General features: G+C 37.1%; 2 protein-coding genes across 3 annotated transcripts; both read right to left on the reverse strand.

Annotated features, from left to right (window-relative positions):
- Positions 1–791: 791 nt before the first annotated feature.
- hbp1 (HMG-box transcription factor 1) lies at positions 792–9,095 on the reverse strand. 2 transcript variants are annotated; one of them, XM_043227872.1, is made up of 11 exons: positions 8,990–9,095; positions 7,532–7,712; positions 7,223–7,436; positions 7,018–7,141; positions 5,650–5,761; positions 5,210–5,325; positions 4,638–4,794; positions 4,405–4,549; positions 3,127–3,414; positions 2,562–2,703; positions 792–1,703 (listed from the first exon to the last, which is right to left on the reverse strand). In XM_043227872.1, exons 1-11 carry the CDS (start codon positions 9,002–9,004, stop codon positions 1,686–1,688), a joined length of 1,512 nt encoding a protein of 503 aa, XP_043083807.1. In that variant the 5' UTR covers positions 9,005–9,095; the 3' UTR covers positions 792–1,685. The 2 variants fall into 2 exon arrangements, with proteins under 2 accessions (XP_043083807.1, XP_043083808.1); XM_043227873.1 differs by lacking the exon at positions 8,990–9,095 and adding an exon at positions 8,684–8,941.
- Positions 9,096–9,500: 405 nt separating this feature from the next.
- On the reverse strand, positions 9,501–20,301 carry LOC122330668 (cAMP-dependent protein kinase type II-beta regulatory subunit). The gene is made up of 11 exons (XM_043227893.1): positions 19,574–20,301; positions 18,958–18,993; positions 16,145–16,197; positions 15,940–16,023; positions 14,564–14,670; positions 14,331–14,484; positions 13,258–13,359; positions 13,043–13,117; positions 12,094–12,162; positions 11,862–11,997; positions 9,501–11,778 (listed from the first exon to the last, which is right to left on the reverse strand). The coding sequence occupies exons 1-11, from the start codon at positions 19,833–19,835 to the stop codon at positions 11,645–11,647; spliced, it is 1,212 nt and encodes a 403-aa protein (XP_043083828.1). The 5' UTR covers positions 19,836–20,301; the 3' UTR covers positions 9,501–11,644.
- Positions 20,302–23,470: the final 3,169 nt, after the last annotated feature.

The raw sequence follows: 23,470 nt of genomic DNA on the forward strand, positions 1-23,470 counted from the left end.
AATATTCATTTATGGGACAGGCCATGTGCGAAATGCATAATGCTATTCGTTGTTTAGCATGAATGACGATAAATCGTTCAGAAAAAAAGTAGAAAAAATGACATCTGCATATATTAAAAAAAAAAAAAAAAAAAATATATATATATATATATATATATATATATATATATATATATATATATGAACCAATTTTTTTTTTTAAATTAAATTTAAAATTATATTAACCAATATTAAGGGACATGCTTATTAATATTAAGAACAATAATATTATTAATAATAAAAAAAAATATGATTATTTAGCACCAGGACGGTAACTTTACACACATTTCTGTTAACTCTAAAACAACGCGATCAAGCACAAAAATTCAAAGAACACTTAAAATTTATACAGTAGTACACATTGTACCCTATTTTTACTAATCTTTTATTCTTTCAGGCTAGTTTAAACAATGCTGCCGATATCATAATTCACTTATCACAGGTTAGGCTTTATTATTATTATTATTATTATTATTTATTCCAGCGTTAAGCCTGAAACCTTTCTCACGTCTGGAAAATATAGAAAGGCTGCGAGCGTTTAGGGTAGCGAGTTTAAATTTTTATTTATAATATGATACAAGAAAAGTTTGTGCAAGAAATGGATGGGAACGTGGACCTGTACAATATTAACAAAAAACGTGTTTGTAATGTAATCCGATGGCAAACACACAAAGCACAACACTCGGTTTGCTCGGTTTGGCCATGATTGTGTCAAAGGATACATCTCATCAAGATATATATATTTTTACACATTTCAGCTTGTATACATTTATTGGTTTATATGGTTATATATATACATAAATATATATATATATGAATATAAAGTGCAAAAACAAGAACACTTACAGTGAAGGCATGGCCCTGAAGTGCTGTATGTGACAACGTGGGTGTCTTTGTACTCGTGTGTGTGTGTGTGTGTGTGTGTGTGTGTTGGACTCTATCCATGTACAATATGGCCGTATGGACAGATTATCACACACACACACACAGATACGCAGACACACACACTGAATATGGCCTAGGCTGGACCGAGGTCGTGAACTTCAACCCCGTTCCAGCACACCGACGAATACGCAACATCATCCGTCTATTCGCAATACATCTGAGTCTGTGCAATAAGTTGAGTTATACAAATACAATTAATATGAACAGCTGAAAAAACGAGCTAACATCTAAATTTCCCCTTTTTTTTTTTACATTTAAAAATAGACATTATTCGTATAACATCCGCTCCTTCGGCCTCAGTAAAATAGCACCACAGGGTTGCACCTTTCAAGCCTAGAAATACAAAATTACCTGATAGAAGAACTGAGCGGTGTCTTGCTTTGGAAGAGTAAGGCATTTTTGTCGCTTTTGAAAGGATAAGAAAAATACATAAGCACTGTTAGTTGACTAGATTACATTTTATATCGCATATAATTATATGATCTGCCTTTCGCTCGTATGTTTTTAAAATGTTATTTCGCGATTCTTCTCGTGAAGACGTTTTGTTGCAATCGTCCATTTTTTTTTTGGTTTTTTCCTTTTCCTAAAGCAAGCACGTGTAGCATCACAGTTGCGGTTTATCACTCGTTCGAGAGGATGCGTGTCGGCGTCCGTCTCCTGCTCATCGTCCAGTTCATGTTTTTTCTGTGACAGTTCTTGGCCTAGTTTTGCTGAGAGCCCTAGCGAAAAGGAAAGGAATATTTTTTTAGTAATCATTCTCAAACTGCTCGTGGCCTAGCAACGGTTTATGGAAGTTCGGTTCCCACGATAGAATGATAATATACTGATAATAACTGCAAAAAATAAAAAGTACGTCACTGTTCTGCTTTATCAAAGCACTGAGTTTGTATCTCGCCGGTCGGATTTTTTTCTGGCAATTTTGTGAAAAAACTAAAAACTGTGAGATCTAAAATCTGAATTTATAAAAAAAAAGGAAATATAAAAAAAATTAAAAATACAGAGGGTCAAAAAAAAAATTGTGAGATCTGAAATCTGAAGATATTTAAAAAAAAAAAAAAAAAGAGAAAATATTAAAAACTAAAGATAGAGAAAAAAAATTATAAAAAATTATAAAAAAAGAATAAATATATAAAAAAATACAGAAGAAAAGAAATTGTCAGATCTAAAATCAGAATTTATTTAAAATATATATATATTAAAAATTAAAGATAAAGAAAAAAATTGTGAGATCTAAACTCAGAATTTATATAAAAAGAAAATATATAAAAAAATTAAAATACAGAGAAAAAAAAAATTGTGAGATCTAAAATCAGAATTTATTAAAAAATATATATATTAAAAATTAATGATAGAGAAAAAAATTGTGGGATCTAAACTCAAAATTTAGAAAAAAGAAAATATAAAAAACTAAACGTACAGAGAAAAAAAAATTGTGAGATCTAAACTCAGAAGTCTGTGAAAAAAAGTGTCTACCTTTTTTTTTTTATTTAGCTAAAACCCAATCTTTCGTAGCAATTTTCTTTCAAAAGCAGATTCACAAAATGAACAATGATCACGCTAATTAAGAAAGTGCTAACCGAGTTTGTCCTCTTGCGTTTCCAGCAGTCAGGGTTGAGACGTTTCTGCTCCTCGGCCAGAGCTTTGGCCTCCATGGTGTACATCCTTCTCTCCTCGTTCTTCATCTTCTTCCACTTATCGCCCAGAATCACGCTGATGGCTCTGAGTCAATTAGACATGTACCTCACGTGAAGAGAAACACCCAAACAACCGGACAAATTCTGTGCTGTTAAACGACTAACTGCCATTAAATAAAGAGTATGTGTGTACTGTGTATATTGAAGGTACGTTTATAAAAACACACATACATTCCTGTATATATTGAACAAAAATGTTATTCGTATATAAAACCCATTAACATGACATACATTATATTAATATAAATATATACATTTAAATAAAAATTTTACTGTATGTCTGCGTATTTATATATACATAATAAACATGCACAGTATTATTATTTTGAAATATTCCTATTTAATTTTTTATTCATTTAATTTTAGTCATTTTGCACTTGAACTCGAGACGTTTCTCTGTATCGTGACTTGATTTTAGCTTTGTTTCGATTAACAAAAAATAAGGAACCTGTTGTCTTTGCCGGGGTACATCTGCGTATATTCCACCCTGTACTTCTTGGCAAAAAGCATGAAGGCGTTCATTGGCCGCTTGCACTTTGTGGGCGTGGCTCCGGAGCTTCCTGAGGCGTGGCTGCGCTGCGATTTGCTGCTGGGGGAGTGATGGGAGGAGCCGAGCGCCTCGAGCTTGTCACAGTCCGGACTCACAGCGCCTCCGCTGGACTGGGACGCCCGGCGCTGGCGGGCCATGCTGCTCAGGACGTACACGGCAGAAGAGTCCAGAGGGGTGAAGTCGTAACTGTGTGGGGTGAGAAAACACGGTGAGCCAGCTCTCATCTGCCATATCGCTTTATATTTTTATTATTATTAATAGTTTATGATAAATAATAAGATCTATGAAAACGGTACTAATAGGATCATCAATAAAAAGTAAACTATAACTTAATAATATATTATAAGAGTTGCTAACAAGTAGCAAATTAGGTCTTATATGACACAAAAAAAATTTATTTTGCCTAAATAAACCATGTTGACAATTAACCATGTAGTTTCTCATTACCATAATCTCAACATTCATGTGAAAAAAATGATTTATTATATAAAGTGTTTGCACATTATGGTAACATTTGTTCTGTTGCCTTTAATTTTTTTTAAATATTTATGAAGTAATTTTTAATATGGAGAGTCGCCCTCGAAAATAACAGCAATTACAATTAATTTTTTTTCCTTTTGATTTTGGAGTTTGGAGATATTTGAGAGATTTGCCTCACGGTGTTATTTTACTATTTGCGTTTTCATTTTAGCAGTTTTATTTACTATCGTTTATTACATTAGTGATTTTGTGATTGTTTATTAGTTTGTGTTCTTTATATAAGCACAAAACTATAAGTCATAAGGATAATTTTTTTTTTTTTTTATATATATATATATATATATATATATATATATATATATATATATATATATTATACAGATCAACTGAAAGCTGAATAAATAAGCCTTGTTATGATAGGATAATATTTCGTCGAGATAAAACCAAAATCTGGAATCTGAGGTTGCAAAAAAAAAAATTAAATACTGAGAAAATCCTTAAAAAAAGTTCTTAGGCATGCGAATAAGTTTTGATATACTTATGGTAGGTAACTTCACTAAATCTCTTCATGAAACATGACTTTTACCTAATATTACTTATTATATATGCATTACATGCATTGTGTATATTACCTAATATACCTAACAAACCATCGCTATCAGTGTTAGCTGTCGTTAACAAGAACAACCCTGGTACCTCCTAAAGGTGTCAAAAACGACGGAGTCGTCACAGTTGATGGCGTCGCGGTGTCCTGGGGGCAGACACAGGTCTCCAACCTCCATGTCGTAGCAGGGAATGCCATGCTGCACAACAGTAAGGCTCGGATAGAAAGAAGACCACCCTAACACACGTGCGCAGATTAGACTCAGATTCCCAAAATCACATTTACCTTTTAATGATACTGCGTAGAAACAGACTTCTGCGTTTACCTTTATTTTTTACGAAAAACGGATGGTCCAAACTGCACTCGGCGGTCAGAAGCCCTGCTTCGGATGAACCGGGGTCAAAGGTTAATTTCAGGACAGACTGGCCGAAAGACACGCTCTCCTCAAAGACCACCAGCTTTAGCCCATCAGAGCCGTAACTCTGCAAGACAAACGAACTTCAGTTACTCCGGCAATGAGATTTTTCAGTGCACTTTTTGATGCGTGACCAAAAATGAACAAGCCTCAAGCCTTCAGAGACGTGTTTGTTAGATGCGTTTGTTTCCTCGTCAGATTTGGATCCTGTGCAGTGAATGGGTGCCGTCAGAATGAGAGTCCAAAAAATGAATGAATGTCATCGGAATCGGGTGGATTGCTCGGGGATTGCTTGTCATGTGTTTTTATCGGCTTTTTGGACTCTCATTCTGACGGCACCCATTCACATCCATGATACATTTCTCTACCTCTGCTGAAGAAACAAACTAATCTAAATCTTGGGTGGCCTAAGAGCGAGTATGTTTTAAGCAAACAAAAATTTGGGTGAACTAACGCTTTAAAAGCTGTGTACAGATGATTACCTTCATTGGGTTGGACTGCGTTCCTCCCTCGTCGTCTGAATCTTCATCCGACTCCATCACGTCCTCTGCATCCTGCCACTCCACGTTCAGACCTTTGTGGAAGCGCAGACGGGTTCCTGGAGGAAAATGACAGAGACGAGTGTTTAAAAAGACATCTCCGTATATCAAAAGACAGTGAAGTTAAGCCTAAGCACTTCAGTTGAAGTAAAGCTAGTTATATAAGAAACAAACATGGGTGTGAGGACCAGAATGTGTTTGGAGCACTCAATGGCCCTCCTGTGACCCTGAGACACGCCTGTTTTCCCCTTTTACTCTTGCTGCTCTGCATTCGTAACAGCAGAAGGTGCTGTTCACCACATTTCTTGAACTCGGCGACAAACAAAAACCGGCATCACGATATCAGTCGTTACGTTAAACACCTTACCCGTGTTTTTTTTTACCTTTCATGAAGCAATGCCAGGCAGTGGAGGGCCAGGAGTGAGACCATCCCAGGTCATCATCATCGGAGAGAGAAGACATGCAGAAAACGCCGGACTCGGACTCGCTGCTGGCCTGTAAAACACCCGTAAAGCAGCCTCAAACGTATGTACTATATGTTATTTGCTCTTTAACCAGGGTCTAAAATTAACAGTAAATAAGATTACTGTGCCATGTGGCCGCTAACTTTATTAGCAACCGCAACATAATGCATGCTTTCAGCTGAACTGTAAGAATGATGGAGACATACAGTAGAGATTTGCTAGTAAACAGTGTTACCTAACTAAAGTTAAAATTTGTTTTTATTAACTGAAATAAAGCCGAAATTAAAATGTAAATTAAAAATAAAATAAATAAAATGAACATAAATATGTTTAAGCACTAAAATTACTATAACTGAAATTAAATATTTTTTTAAATTTAAAAATTAGTTTCAATACAGATGAAATGACAAAGTACGATTATATTAATAAAAATAAAGCTAAACAGAAATATTTTTCAATGATAAATGCTAAACTACAAATGAAAACCGGGGTTATTATAGTTAAGGACAAAAGACTATTCAGATTTTTTTGAAATAAAGCTGAAATAACTTAAATTATAATGAAAAGTGTAAAATTACGATTTTGAAATAAGCTGTTGCTGAAGTTGAAGCATTACAATTACTAACTAGAAATAAATAAAAAGTAAAAACCAAGTAAAACAAAACAAAGTTAAATAGCGATTTTAAAAATAAAACCAAATAAAAATGATAAAAGCACAAAATTAAGAAATATTAAATTAAACTGAAAATGTAAAAATCAAAGCTAATATCATTATCAAAAAAATATCAGGACTTTTCTGACATAATTCTAAAATAACCTTGATAAGTAAAAATGTAAATAATTACTGACAAAATGGCTGATTTATATATATATATATATATATATATATATATATATATATATATATATATATATATATATAATATAAATTTACTAAAAACCTAAATATTTTCTTACGTTCCATTTATGTTAAGCTGTTTTAGCCTAAATGTTTATCTGTAATAAATTTTATGATGAATAAAATATTTATTACCAAAGCTGCTATTCACAATGTCTACTTAATGCTCCCCATTAACCTTTTGCAGGCATTTTCAAAGCCAGATGTAACCAAATTAGATTAATTAATCGACACATCATGTAAATAATTGAATTAAATCTGTGTATAAAATGGTTCACTGTGTGTGAGTGTGGCAATAAGTCTGTTCATAAATCATTCTCAAAAACTCTTAAGCTATTCACGAAATCCCATTATAAGTGTTTGCGTTTGTAAAGGCCCGGTGGCGGTACCCTGGTGCGGCGGCGTTCTCTCATGTGGCTGCGGGCGGGACTCGGGGCGCTGCTGGAAGACAGAGGGGGTCTAGCATAGGAATGTAAACTGCTGCTGCTGGAGAAGATGTGAACGGGAGAAGACCTGCAATGAAAATGCATCATCAGCGCATCCCGAGCGGTGCCATTTAGGCTCAAGAGCATAAATGCATAAGGATTTCCTGACCGGTTGTGTGGGGCGTTCTGGAGCAGGGGGCTTTGAGGGCTGGTGGCGATGTTGGCCAGCTCGGTCAGCCAGTTTGTGTTTGAGACGCCGCCCTCGGGCCTGGAGCTCCGGCCCTCGACGGGCACCTCCTCGTGATGAGACACGCCCGGGGCCACCTGGAACGCGCCCGGGGTCGACTGGTCGTCCTGCACCTCCTGCAGCTCAGGGAGGTCATCTGCAGACACGGAAACAGTCATTGCAAACAGCTCTTGGAATCCGATATTTGTATGCTTTTTCAGAAAAATAAACATGAGCGGGAAATCTATTTACCGTACTCCATGTGACTATCGTTAGAAGGGCAGCCAGGTGAGGAGGGCAGGCGCTCGTTGCATTTGAGCAGATCGAAGGCCTCGTCCATACCTGAGCTCTGTGTCTGGGCTTCCTGGACTCTCTGAGGGACCGACTGAGTTTTCACTTCCCACACCATATTATGACATATCAGCTGGGCAGGCTGTGAATGCGTTAAAACGAAAGCAAAACAGGTAGGTGATTTCCAAAAGAGCTTACTTGCACAGGTTTTACTCTGCAGGCATTTGTTTTTGAATGAATGAAACGAATGAATGAATGCGGGACGGCGCTGGAAGCAAACACTGGAACAACTGTTCTGTTGGGAAGCCTATTGTGCAACATGTTCTTGGCCACTGTTCGATCACGTCGAGCGCTGGTAACGTTCACCTCGCGATCAAACGGCTGCCGACGAGGCCCGAGACCTCAATAAAGCGAATTCCGTCGTGTTAAATAACGCGTTTTGTTCGCGGCCCGTTTCTGCGAAGCCCGGTCACGTGACCCGCATTGCACGCAAGGCTTGTTTATAAACTTTCTGGGACTTGGCGCATGCGCAGCGCAGCTCATTCATTCATAACTGCGTAACAACGGGGGATCAATAACAGCGATAGATCGCGCTGGAAAATTCCCCGCAACTTTCGATATTTGCAGATGGAAGCCCTCCCCTTCGGTGCGATCGAAGACGCGTCCGTGTTTAAGAGAGGAAAGCTTTAATTTTTGGCCATTTCTGCTCGCTCGACGGTTTCAGTTTTCCCACACAGGAAGAAAATAAGATTTATCAGCACTCGCGAATTAACGAGAACGAAACAAACGGAAGCGCGTAGACGCTTTGGTACATAACTGGCATTTTTACACCAATGTTGTCGTTGTTAAAGCTGGACGCGAGAACAATAAGTTCAACACGGCTGTCGCAACAAATACGAAGGTCTTTGTTTGAAAAAATCGCCAAAAACTCGTTAACAACTGCGGTATTTAATAAGACCACATCTATACAGACCATCCAGCTCGTCAGACGTTTGATCGATGCAGATAAATGAAGATAAATGCTTTAAAATGAACTCCAATGTCAACAGCGGGAGCTGTAAACAAAAGAATGTCAACAAGTTGAGACATGGTACATCGAGTCCTTCCTTTTACCTCATTGTAATGAATGGAGACCCTGTTTTCTCCTGGGTTTTGAGGAAAAAACACGACTGGCTGTGTTTAATTATTGTCGCTATGGTGAGGTAGAGAATTACTAAACCACAAGCAAAACAACAAACGTCACAGAGAAAAAAAAACCCATCAAGTAAAAAGTTGTCATTTGCGATCGAAACGATGAATGACAGTCTTTTCGCTCCCCGCGGCCTCAACCGTCAACGTCTAAAATAGCCACGCAAAATAAAGTTCATTGACATTACTGTTTCATTTGGTGGTAATATTTCAACAACTTTTTTTACTTACCAAACCTGTCGCCATTACCGAGTATCTCTGGCATTCTCCGCGAAGGCAGGACTGATTACTTTTAGATCTGGTCTCCCATTGGCGGAGGCGCACGTCAGTTTGGTGAGCTCGAAGCGCGATTGGCCAGCCGCTCGCACACTGGGTTAGACATGGATGGTTTTGTTATTGTGTTTGTGATTGGCCAGTGCTGCGTGCCCGTTACATAAGCCGTGAATGCCATTGGCTGAGACGGATTTTTTTTTAGTGAAAGACCCTCCCTCTTTGTTAAACGGGGGGGATTTGAGGTATGTATTGTCTTAAGACGTTGTAAACAAACGCAAAACAGCATCGGTTCTTGCATTTGGTTAATATTACAGCTCATTAAAAGTAAAATATCTGATGGTTATCCTCATACTTACAGGTTATGGACCCAAAGAATGCTATTACAATAAAATGATCACATCATAACATTAGCATTAATACAAATGAATCATTTATAGCATAGGACATGGCTGTAAAAATCACAACATGATTTTTAAATACAAAATTGTTCTTTATTTGAATGGAAAGTCAAATATAACTGACGGTATAGTACTGGGCTCTCTTGCACCAAGAGACTGTAGACCTTTGATCCATTTTCAGGACATAAAAAGCATTAGCGACTTCTCAATGCGGCAGAAATTCACACAGAAATGGTACAGAATGAGCACTGATTGGCAATTAAAAGTCTTTTTTTCCCCCGGTAAAGAGGGTGGAAATGGTGTAAAGTTACATTGACACACAGATATGGTTTAGGGATTCACTACAGGTTAGTTTACCAACAGACGAACCTGCGGGGATCTACACGGGAAGAGGCGATGAAGGCTAAGCTGTTCATATTAGAGGTAGACAGTAATGAATTCAATAATGTTTTAGGAAGAAATGGATACTACTAGTAATGCATATGACTCGCTGTGAAGCAAAAGATCCAATCAACAAGGACGGACTTCTCATACATCAAGAGATAAGAGAAAAACAGTGTCCAAATACTGCAGAAATGAAGAATAAAGCGAGCGTTTTGAAGAACATTATCAAAATGCCAAAAGCTACCAACGTAAACGTAACTCAAAAATATACACAGGAAAAGAGAGGAATCATTCAGGCTTCTTCAGAGAGAGCAAATGTCATTGGTAACGTTTTCAGCATCTAGAAAACCAACGTGAATTTACAATTTGTGCATGTTGAATACATCGTGAAATGCTTTAGATATTCAAAAAAATGTGAACAATTCATAAAAAGAAATGTGCTACACCATTTTAAAACTGAAGATACACGATGCCTACGTTTGTATGTGACGGTGAGGAGTTTTTCTAAAAGATTGTGCAAAAACAAGAACCGAAAACACGTGCAACCTCAAGTTCACCCAGAAATGAAAATCTACGCCCCCTCCGGCCAACCCGAGATCTAAATGAGTTTATGTTTCTTCTCAGATTTGGAGAAACTGCATCACTTGCTCGCGAATGGGTGCCGTCCAAACGGCTGATTAAAAACATCGCAGTAATCCACCCAATTCAGATGAGATGATTATTTTCCTTTAGCTCTCATTCTGACGGCACCCATTCACCTCATGAGCGGGTGATGTAATGCAACATTTCTGAGAAATACGAGAAGAAACAAACTCATCTACACCTTGAATGGCCTGAGGGTGAGCACATTTTCATTTTTGGCTCATTAAATTAGGTATTTTCATCACACCGGCATCAAAGTGCAATAATATTCAGACTGCATTTTCATTTTTCTGCGTAATCAAGTCTTTTTCTACGCACCTCTGTCTCCTTTTCTCGTATTGTATTCTCGAGCGATTTGAAAGTTTGCTAACTCGTGAAAATTTGAGTACAAAAGTCAACATGAAACAGTCTGCAACTCATTTTACTTCTGTGATCTGAAGTAATCGTGAGTTAAACAGGATATTCAACAAGAAAAATAGGTAGGACCTGATGTTATTCATCAGAATTGATTGGATGGTTAAAAAAAATGGGTCACAATGCAATTTTTAATACAAACGTATTAATTATCAATGTGCTATAAGTAAATATGTTCGGTTTAGTTTTCATGTTGACTTTAAACTCTGCCATGTAGTCGTTATAAATACTTATTCACATTTTTTTTAACAAGATGCAATCGATGAAGCTCAAATGCAGAATGCGCGCTTAGTCAAAAAACGGCGGCTCTCAGTAAAAAATAAAATGACACTGAAAACACCGACGAATGCTCAGCAGCAGATTTTAAAATTCAGAAGTGTACCTTTTAAGAGAATAAATGAACATATTACTGTGCTGTGCATGGCATAACAATGCAGTCTCGGCGTAAAAAGATGCAGCATGTGAAAGGAACGCAAAAAAAAACGAGAAAAATTCGATAAACGCACCAGTACCAAATCCCCAAACCGAATAACCTCCCCCGAGGAGTCTCCCATAAACCTCGAGTACCCTGGAGGAAAGCGCTCCAATCACGTCAAAAAACCAAAAAAAAAGTCATGATCATTGACGCACATCTGTGAACGCAAAACAATGACTTCAAGCTTATGACCTAAGTTTAACACGATTTCTCCACCATGATGACAGGCCTCTCTACTTACCATTTTCTCATCGTTTCACGTTGCATTTTAGGTTTGCGGTGTTTATTGATTAACTGATTTCATGCATTCGGCTCCTCTATTGCGATGTGACTCCCGAAGAGCGTGATCAGCTGCTCCTCGTAATTGGCTATGTTTCGTTTCATGATGTCCATGCAGGGGCCTAATAACCTCTCAAACGCCTGCACGTCCATTACTGTGGAGCACAAGGTGAATGATCACATGACCCGCCGTGCATCTGCCATGCATTGTGTTTATATATATATATATATATATTACCTAAGCATTTGACGTTGTCCATGGCATACGCAGAAGCTGCCCGTGGTTTGTTGGTGACGAGCGCCAACTCTCCGAAATACTGGCCTCGGGAGCATGTGGCGATTTCCACCTCTTCGTCTTCCGTGTCGTTTTTCGACTGAAAAAAACAACGTCGCAATGAATGCGCGCGAGTCTTTTGAAGCCGGAGGATTCAGTGGTTTGTTAAGACGCGTAACAAACGCGTTTGACTCACTTTGCTCCTCTTCATCGTGATCCTAACGTGTCCTGACTCTACGATGTAGAAACAATCTGCCAAATCACCCTGTGAAAACAAAACAGTGGGTTTTCGTATCTTATCCGCTCACCAAGGCTGCATTTATGTGATCAGAAATACAGTAACATTGTGAAATATGGTGCGAATTTAAAATAACTTTTCTATTTGAATACATTTTAAAATGTCATATATAGCTGAGTTTTTTTCTATCATTACTCGCATGATCCTTTCTATTTAATTTTAATCAATTTAATTTTATGTAATTTTAATTGCTGAATAAAACATTAAAACATTAATTAACAATTGCTGAATAAAACATTAATTTTGCAAAATCTGACAGATATCAGTGCTGTCAAATGATTAATCATGATTATTCGCATCAAAATAATTTATAATTTATTAATATATTTATTAATATTTATTAATATAATTTTATAATTTATTTAATATATATGTGAATTAATATATATATATATATATTATATATATATATATATATATATGATATATATATATATATATATATATATATATATATATATATATATATATATATATATATATATATATATATATATATATATATAAAAATGTAAACATTAAACAAACATTATTTCTGGATGCGATTAATCATTTGACAGCACTAATTGTATTATATTATAATTAAATTACTAAATTTGAAAGACAACCAATCACTCAAATTACAAATTTGAATTTTTTTTAATAAAAAACAACTGTTAAAAATTGTATAAAGTTTGTACTCACAAACTGTACTCAATCTGATTAAATATTTTAGTGCTGAGCATAAATACAGAAATAAAATATTAAAAGAAAATAAAAATAATTTCCAGGTTTTTCGTGATTGCGTGAACCAATAATAACCACGTCCTTAATAATATAAGTATTTTTAGCGTGAAAACCGTCTAACCTGAGCAATGATCTGTTCTCCGCTGTTGTACACTTTGGTCGACAAGACATCGACGACCTTCATTCTCTCTGAAACCTGAAGACAAGAGACACGTTTATTAATAAAACCAACAAGAGAGTTGCACATGCAGACGAAAGCTCAAATCAAATAGTGAAATGCAGTTAGCGTGTAGCACGTCGGCAGGTGAATGAATTGGCAAAAGCGTGTGTTCAAACCTCCAGCGACGTGAGCAGTGGAAGAGTCCCGATGAAAGCCTCGTACATTCGTCTTTTCTTCGCGTTGTTCTTTACGATGATCCTTCTGAATGTCAACCGGTCCTACAGACATTTAAGCAAAAAAATCAATGAATAAAATAAAAAATATATATAGAGATTTTACACTCCAGGATAAGAGAGATTGAATATTTACGGTGCTATAATTTCAGTACTTTCTATGAACAGCAGAGGGCGCTCTAAAACAAACACTACCTGCTCTTGAATAAAGAAACAAGATATTTAGCATCTGATTATATAGCGGGTTGTTTCTGCAAATTCACTCCTCAAGAGAAAGCAGCAACATTTTTCATATATTTATTTAATTTTTATTCGCGTTGATGTTTGTTTCGTTTCGTGAAATTTATTAAAAAGCTCTTATTTCCTAAATAAAAAGAAATAAAGAAGGTAATTGCGACTCTATCTCACATTCTGACTTTTTTTTTTCTGTGTTTATATCTCGCAAGTATTTTTTTTTCTCAGAACAGCATTTTTTTACATTTTTTAAACATTAGTTTTTTAGCTTATTTTTATCAGCGGAAAAAATGGCACGCAGTCGCGTCAAGCGATTATTAATATAATTCGTGATGATTGTAATTAATAATCGCGATTGCAATTTAAAGGGAACGCGCCCTTCTTGTGTTCGACCAATCGCAACGCACTGGATAGCTGGCCAATCAGAGCACGCCTCGCTTTTTTAGCGCGATGATCTTTGTACCCGTTTCAGAAGGCGGGGCTTAGAAGAGAAACAATAATGTACAGTATGAGGAAAATAATGCATACAAAAACACATTGCATTACACCAAATACACTATTTTTAGCAACATCATAACAATGTCCTTGCTACGTTTCTGAGGCTTGATCGTGTTAATTAATCAAGAAAGCTCTTGGATTTCATCTAAAGTATCTTCTAGGTCTCTCGGGTTTGGAGCAACGTGATTGTGAGTAAGTAACGACAGCACTACACCGGGACGAAAAGATTTTTAGGTGAACTGTCCCTTTAAGGATCCCGGCAAGCGCTGTCAGAATGGACTCACGAGGCACCACAGGGCTCCAGGTGAGGTAGCGACGATGGTGGCGGCCCTCGGCGTGTTGTACATGAGGGCCAGCTCTCCAAAACTCCCACGGTTGTCGTAAGAGCCCACGGTCCGCGTGGTGCCCTCCGCTTTCAGCATGATGTCGAACGTCCCTCTGCGCAGGAAACACAGCGAGATATCGACGTCTGAGCTTTGAGCACCAGCGTCAAGATCCAGAGATGAACCGTTTGTACCTCTCGATGACGTAGAAGTTGTCTCCGTCGTCGTCTTGGTCGATTATGTGCTCCCCGGGCACCACTACCTTCTCAAACATGGCATCCAAGACTTGAGACATCTGCTCCTGTTGGTTTAGAGGGCAAAATAAGAGCCTTTCTTGTCTAACATTTTGTCAGACATTCACAGACTTTCTGGTGAATAACTGCACACGGGTTTGGGTTTGTTCCCAGTGCTATTATAGTTAACTAAAACTAAAACCGTAAAGAAAATATTACTTGAAGTAGAATACATTAACTGAAAAAAAACTTTTTGCTTGTGTTATATATATATATATATATATATATATATATATATATATATATATATATATATATATATATATATGTGTGTGTGTGTATATATACATGCACTGTAATGTAATATACACAGAATACACACTTTATGTGAGCAAAAACTTTTATTTTGCATGAGATTAATTGTGATAAATTTGACAGCACTCATTTGAATGAAGTAAAATGTGACAAGAATAACAAACACACAAAAGAAAGAAGAAAATATATAATAAAATAAATAAAAGAAAATATATAAATATATTTAAACTAATAATAAAGATTATAATATCATCTCAAATTATAACTAACTATAAGTAAAACTTCATTTTTTTAATAAAATGTGTATATATATATATATATATATATATATATATATATATATATATATATATATATATATATATATATATATATATATATATATATATATATATATATATATATATATATATATATATATATATATATATATACGTATATATATATGTGTGTGTGTGTATATATATATATATATATATATATATATATATATATATATATACATACACACACACACACACACACACATATATACTGCCTTGGCTTAACTTTGGCTAAAATTCAAATAAAAAAAAAATATTACACCGAGATAAGATAAATGTAAACTTTAATATCAAGCAAAAAACTAGTAAAAATGGCACATAAAGCTACTAAAAATTCAAACTGAAACTGACCCAAGTAGTTATATATACACACACACATACAAAAACTAATAAAAATGGCAAAGATTACAATGCAAACAATTACAATGGAATCTAAAAATTTAAAAATAAAAGCTTAAAAAAGTATTACTAAGAACTTTACAATGCTACTAAAATAACACAGGTTTGGAAGAACATTAAAATATATAAATATAAAGCTTGGAATATTACCAAAGTTCAAATGAAAATTGTTTGTATTTTTATAAAATTTTTCCATATTTTTATCATTTTTTCCCAGCGGCCTGCAGCGCAGGAACTAAACAAACCGCCCGCGTTAAACCGGAAACAAATTAGCCAAAACGTGCATTTTGACGGTCTCACCTGGTCCAGGTTTTTGAACAGTAGGATGTCTTTGCAGGCTTCCTGTAGTCTCTGTCTCTGCTCGTCTGTTTTGGGGTAAGTGACCTGAAGACACACGGCAAAGCATGATGGGATGCCGGGCAGCAGATGCCACGGAAATGCATAAAAGAGGAGGAGCTCTCTGTCGCCGGAGCATCTGAGCAGCAGGTTTGGAGAGACCACTCACCCTGGGTTCTCTCTCCTCTTCATCCTCATCAGGGTTATACGCCTCCGCACAAACTGTCCAGAGACCAATGAATTCAGTAAACCAGAAGCGGGATTAGAGTCGGAAACAAATCAAACCAACCTGTCTAGACAACGCATTACTGCGCAATTAAAACACAGCACCCTGTTCAAATAAAAACGAGCCGCTTTATCAGCGTCTGAATCTTAATGTCTGCTTTTTTACTGGATTTTTAATGGTTAAAAGCATTTACAGGCGGCAGCATTGCACATGAAACTCGTCCTCGTGTTGTTCCAGACCTTAAATAGTTAAAGTGAAAAGTAAAAAAGGAGATGTTTCGCAGATTGTCCGAGCTGCTCTTTTACTAAAACTAAACCGAGCTTAAATCCAACCAAGAAATCGGGATCAAAACTGACATTTGTATGAATGAAACCTAAAGAATAATATTTAAAACGAGATGATAAAAGGACAAAAGCGCGCAATAAAATAACTAACAATGGAAAACTGAAACCAAAAAGGAAGTAAGTATAACCTACGTGGTAACAGAAAGACAAAAGCAACTAAAAATGTTTCATAATGCATAAAATAATCACATGACGAAAGCACATCAATTTGTAATAAATAAGAATTAAATATTAAATAAAAACATATTTTTAAAAACTACGACGGTGGAAAAAAAAAAAACACAAAAAAAAGCACAAAACAAAACAAAAAAATTACAAAAATGTAAACTAAAACTTACTATTAAAACTCAAAAATGATGCATAAATTTACCAGAAAACAAATCAAGCGCCTACAAAATAGAAACTGAAACCTAAAAAATGACAAAAGCGCGTAACAAAAATGCAAAGATAAATAAAAAAAATTACTACTCAAAATAAAAAAAAAATTAAAATATAAAAAGCTGCTTAAATAAGCTAATAATCAATGTTGTACGAGCTACTTTTATCTTACTTGATCGTGCTTTGTTATTTTATTGTATTGAAAACAGAAGCTCAGACCCTCCGCCGAACATCTCCTTAATGTGTAAACTGTGACGTTCAGGGGATCTGCTCCAGCTGCCCTCGTCCCGTGTCCGAGAGAGAGACGAGAGGATCGGCCGCTCTCCTCTCCGCACGCCTCCGCTGTTCCTGCTATAAATACCAGCGGCGAGATGACGAGACCGGGAACTCCACCGTCTAGATCGATACTCAGACGAGCGAGCCCTGAAGCTTCGGGGGCCGGGAACCCTGCAAGAACCGTCTAGACCGGTCTAGCTCGCGGCTCTAGAGTGTTTCTAGACCAACCTGCTTCGCGACGCTTTGCCCATTGATTTCGGGTATACAGAAAAAAAACACCGTTTGTGTTTCCCCACGTTCAAAATATCGGGCTTGCTAAGATATGTGTTCTTTTTATGCTTTTAAAAGAAGCCTCTCGTGCTTAACCAGAGCACCGGATTTAAAAGAATTATCATCATTATTATTATTATTATTATTATTATGAGAGCTGAAAACGGTTCGCATTTTGTGCAAACCGTGACTCTTTCAAGAACTCAAAAGTACAGCATTTTAATGCATGCTTTAAAGCATAAAGTCCTCGTTTCTTTAAAAAGAGAGTTTACGTTTGATGCCGTTCTTGATCACATCTTGTTTTCAGTCACAGAGTTCAAACCTGACATGAAAAAAGCCAGATGGGGGACAACGTTCAAGCTTTATAGAAGCCTTTTTCCATTACAATAAAGTGCCTGACAGATATACACGTACAGGGACGATTTATCTATCTATCTACAGAATCACATCACTACAAGCGCTGATGGTCCTTCCTCTTCCTGACGCCATAAACTCATTTCTTTGTAATTGACCGCCAAACTTCTACTTTCGCCCATTACGCTCAGACTTCACGTCCTATTTCAGCCCGCCTCCGTCAGCGCAGCACATTAAAATCCCTCCATCCGTCCTCACTTACGGTTCACGGCGCTCCCCGAGAGACAGAACTTCACAGCATCTCAAACGCTTTATTTCTGCAAACAACGCCGATCTTCCATTAGCCAATTAAACCATCAGCTCTCTCACTCGGTCGGCAGCGAGGGAGTAAACGCTGCGTTAACGAGACAAAAGGCGCTCCGACCGCGGACGCCCGTTAAACGAGAGCGCCTTCGCCCCGTTCGGGATGCGGACGGGTTCGTTTCTTCGGCAGGGTGGCGGAAACGCGGCGTCGCGTCACTCGCTCGCCAATGGATGCGAATGGGTGCCGTGAGAATGAGCTGATAAAAAAAAAAAAAAAAAACCACCTCCACACCACTCCAGTCCAAAAAAGAAAAGCTGCGTTTGTAAGAAACAAATCCTTCATTCATGCATTTCAACTTTAAACCATCAAAATACGTGACGCTTAGTTCGGTGAAACAGTCCTCAAAATGTGCAGAAAAGAATTGTTTGTAAACGGTGCGTGCATATTTTTCTCCTGATTCATAAGCAATATTATGAATCATGGACTCATATTTTACCCAGAAGCATCTTATCATCTTAGAAGACGTTCACCGATAGGCTGGAGTGGTTCGAGTTTCTTGTAGATTGTTGTCTCGTTCTGACGGCACCCATTCACTTCCATTGGCGAGCAAGCGATGCCGTGCTACATTTCTCCAAATCTGATGATGAAACTAATCTTGGGGTTTTTGGGGTGAATAATATCTCTTTTTTCCCGCCAAATCCGGTTCGACAGTAAATATAAATCTTCACAGAAAGCTCTAATGCAAACGTGATTGAATGCACTTTCATTTTCTTTAGTTTCACCTAAAATAGGAGTCGTTTACTACTCGTCAAGTGCACTGACAAACTTACCAGAAGCTCTCCGGACAAATCTGTTGATAACCGGAGCTGAAAGGAAAGAGAGAAAAATCACTGGTGATGCATTGCAATAAAACGGAATAGTGACGCCTTATAAAACATTCAATTCAAGATGCCACATAATGGATCCGTTTTCTCCCAGGAATCGTCTTTCAGCCTGACCGAAATCAAATGTGTGCCTCATAATTGATGCACGCTCTGAATGCCACACATCATCATCACATCATCATGAAAACGCAAAACACTTGCATGCAAAAAATAAAAAATAAAGAAACAATGCAGGAAAAGGCCTACTGCCCGCGTTTTGTCCGAATGCACAAACAGCCTAGAATCATTTTTATGCACACAGGCCAGGTATTTCACAAGAAATGCTATTTCGTTAGAACACTGGATGTATAATTGAAAGCCAATTAAGCTTGATCTTTTGTTCCAGAGATCATCTGCAGTGAGCTGACCACTCATTTTTTGATCGCGCGTTCCCAGCGAACAAAGCCCAGTGTTTTAAGGCACCCGTTATGAAGGATGTCTGTATAAAAGGTGATGGACGCGTCGCAACGAGCGAAGGCAGAACGCGCGCGCGCCCGCTCGCCCGCCCGCGCGAAAGCATTACCTACGAATTCTTCATCGTCGTCCTCGTCCTCTCCGTTTTCGGAGTCGATCTGCATGGCCTCCTCGATGAAGTTGACGGCTTTCCCCGCTCGCGCGGCCGGACCGTGCTCATTGCCGAACGCGCCGCCGCGGCTCTCGTTCTCCTTGAGACGCGTGAAGTACTGCAGCGCGAACTCCAGCAGATCGCCCGGCTGGTTCCTCAGGACCTCCACGGTAAAGCTCTGCAGAAGCTCCGTTAAGCCCTCGGGGATTTCTATACTCATTTCCTGACGGTGAAATGTGCGCGGTGAATTCGGCCCGATCTTGCGCGTAACGTTCCAGCGGTCGGTCCCGTTTCGCCGCGTCAGCTGAGAAGAATGATCCGCAAACGCGTCAGAGGGAACGCGACGGATTTCTCGCTATTCCACCATCTGCGTCTGTTTCCTCTCGTGTCCGAGCGCGTCCTCTAATACGCGGGCGTAAAAATGGCAGGGAATTCGAGAGCTGGCATCTTTTTTTTTCTCCCCCCCCTGCGCTGCTGGCTACAGGAAAGCCGCGCATGTGATGCGGGAAACCATGGCAACCGGCAACCCAAGATTTGCGCAGGAGGAACGCGACGCGACGCGGCGAGCTAGAACGCGACGCGAGCTCTTAAATAATCCTACACTCGTTGTGATTGCACCACGGTATTATAACATTTTATAACATGCATTACTATAATATTGGTTGAAATCGGTTCATTGGAGTGGATGTAAATATTGCACAGGCCTATAGCAATGGTAGGGAAGACCGGGGCTAGTTGTCACACGTTTTTCTTATTAAAATATATTTATGTAAAATCACCTTAAGTTCAGAAACAAACGTGACTACTAAAATAAATAGATATGCATGTCCTTTAAATCCTCATTTTGTGCACGGTTTTAGTCATTTATGGCCCAGGCATTTGTGAATATGGAAATCGTTCAGGAAAATATTAAGCAAGATCTGGGCTATTAGTCACGCCTTTTTTTATTTAAGTTTAAATATATTCCTCAAGATTTGTTTAAAGTCACCGTAAGTGCAGAAACAAACGTGCCTACTAAAATAGACAAATAAAAATATGCCCTTAATAAGATTCAGAAGCTAGAAAGAGCCTTATTACCATGTTTGCACAAGAAATTTGGCTCGAAGCAGAAGAAAATACAGATACTGTACAAACATGATAATATAGTAGAGATTAAATATAACACAAGAAAACAAAAACAAATTAATAATGCACAATAAGTTGTGTATATATTTAATTTTTTGTATAAGTGTTATATAAACTAACATGACAATAAACAGTATGTGTATATAAATATTATATGCAATTATACTATACAGTATGAATCAACCCAAGCCTGACTTTTATGAAAAACACCATAACAATAAGTTAAGCAGGACTTTTGGTAATTCGGTTAGTGACACATAAACATTTATGTTCACTGCGTGACAACTAGCCCCGGCCTCCTCTAATATATACAGCGGCGATGTACCATAACCATGTCTGAAGATGACATGAGGTGAAATGTCGTATATTAATTTGTGCCTCTTTCAAAAATAATAAAGTTAATGGCTAAACAGACACCTCCAGCAGAATTAGACTAAGCAGGTTGCCGGTTAATCCCGTTTTGACGACAAATATGAGCTGATTACGTTGAGATTATTAAGCATGAGTGCATTTTAAAATTGGAGAGTATCTGAGTTTGACCTTCTGGGAACAATTAGATTGTTGTTACATAAAGGTGCGAGGCCTGCTCCCTCTCTCTCTAAATCTGCTTTGTGCTCCGGCATCTGTCGTAATGCATCCGAATTACGAATAGAGAACAGAATATTAAAATAACTTTTTGGAAGAGAAAAGTATGTGATGGGGACTTCTAATATTAATGATAATCAGAGCATAAAAAATTATTTACAGCTTAGACTGCCATCTGCTGGTCATCGCGTGGATGGACACTACATTTTACATTTTTATAAATTTAAATATTTTTTATTTAAATTAATTAAAATGGAACTATTTTGTTAAATGTCTTACCAATAATGGTTCCTAAATTAAGTAAATAAACATTTAATATTATATAAATCGACTTACATTTAATTATTAAACGGTTATTATTGAGAATGTATCATATTCAATTTGGAAACAATAATGCCTTTAATCTTTCAGTGATCCTGGCTCTTTAAAAAAAAAAAAAAAAAAGAAGAAGACCCATCAAGGTTACAGTTTTATCCAACAGCTTTGCAAAAAAACACTGACTTTAAAATTGTAATTTTTAATGTTTATGTGCATGAGTATGGCACTTAAACGTGAACATAACGGCCGGTGTCTGACTTTGGAAACGTTTTCTTTGGATTGTATGACTGCTCGAAAGAGAATATAGGAAAATATAACTTAATTAATTTGTGTTTCCTGCTTAAATAAATGCAAAAAATATTTTTTCGAAAGTTAGACAAGTACATGGAAATGGAATATATATATATATATATATATATATATATATATATATATATATATATATATATATATATATATATATATATATATATATATATATATATATATACATATATACTGTATATATATATATATATATATATATATATATATATATATATATATATATATATATATATATATATATTAAAATATACAAATTAACCATAGTTTTTTCTACACTATACAATATAGTTTAACTGTGGTATTTATAGTGAAACCTTTTTTTAATGCACTTCAACCTATACTATATATAAAACCATGATTAAAAGCGATTTGTATTTACTCAGAAGTCCCGAATCAAATCATTTGCAATACAACCTCGGAGGTCCCAATCTGAATCGAACGATTCGCGAACACTCAAAATGATTCACAGTCCGTGCTCCAAAGATCCGCAAACCATCGTCTGAATCACGAATCATTGATTTGCAAACCCACTCAGAACTTCAGATCTAAATGCACAAAATGTCTTATATATAAAACCATGGTTTGAAGTGATATTTACTCAAGAGTCTCAATCGGAATCAAACGATTCAAGGACCTGCTCCGATGTCCCGATCCGAATAAAATACAGAGATAATAACTTGTGAATCATCATTTTAGATTGGATTGTGATTCATTAACTGAGCCAAATGACTCCCAAGTTTTCATTCTTTCTACATCGTCATTTTAATGCCACTCCTTTGTAATTAATCGTGAAATTTGCTATCAATTTCTGAGCGAAAGTTGCTTCGAAGGAAATCTTACACCAGTTCTTTTTCCCAGTGATGTGAAGCCAACATGACTCTCATGTTGCTGCATTTAATGCACGGCTCTAAGTGTGCGGCTCACATTTCCTTCCAACACAGTGTTTTTATAGCTCACGCAATTTAATAGAGTTCTCAATTGCGTCTTATTTACGCGCCACATTTCTCCTAACGGTCTCGGGAGTGAGTAGTTGGCATACAGTGAGGCTGCTGAGAACAGCTCAGATAATTCGATCTTCTCTAGAGGACGGACGTGAGATTGCCGCAGCCTTTTCCTCGGGAGAAAATTTAGCAAAAGCCTCAATTTATTTCTCAGTCTTGTCTCGGGGGTCATCACCGGGAAGTTTGGGTGCTGTGCGTTACGTAAATAATGATGAACACACTGATTCGATGTTCTCTGAAAGTCCAGACACACGGGACGTCTGTGAGATATCGCGTTATCGCGTTTGATCTTCTGGTGAACAGAGGAAGAAATATCATCAGAGAAGCAGTTTATGAGGACGTTGACCCCCAAAGAATCATTCAGTGAACAGCTCTTTAGAGAACCTTCTTTTCTGAGTGTGAAGAGCATTCTAAAGAACCCTTTTAGGAAGAACCTCACAGTAAAGAACATTTTTGTGCAATGAGAACGTTACGAGCTGAAAATGAAAAAGTATATGGA

This window comes from Puntigrus tetrazona, chromosome 25 (genome assembly GCF_018831695.1).
Source record: "Puntigrus tetrazona isolate hp1 chromosome 25, ASM1883169v1, whole genome shotgun sequence".
Taxonomy (NCBI): domain Eukaryota; kingdom Metazoa; phylum Chordata; class Actinopteri; order Cypriniformes; family Cyprinidae; genus Puntigrus; species Puntigrus tetrazona.

Bases quoted from the DNA above. Each gene is read 5' to 3' on its own strand.
- hbp1 (XM_043227872.1), bottom strand. The intron at 7,142-7,222 runs GTCAGGAAATCC...TTTTCATTGCAG, and splicing joins CAGAACGCCCCACACAACCG to GTCTTCTCCCGTTCACATCT. The intron at 5,326-5,649 runs GTAAAAAAAAAC...ATTTTCCTCCAG, and splicing joins CTGGCATTGCTTCATGAAAG to GAACCCGTCTGCGCTTCCAC.
- LOC122330668 (XM_043227893.1), bottom strand. From the start codon at position 19,835: ATGAGTATAGAAATCCCCGAGGGCTTAACGGAGCTTCTGCAGAGCTTT. The intron at 13,118-13,257 runs GTTTGAACACAC...TCTTGTCTTCAG, and splicing joins CACTGCTCACGTCGCTGGAG to GTTTCAGAGAGAATGAAGGT. The intron at 11,779-11,861 runs GTAATATATATA...TGTGCTCCACAG, and splicing joins GGACAACGTCAAATGCTTAG to TAATGGACGTGCAGGCGTTT.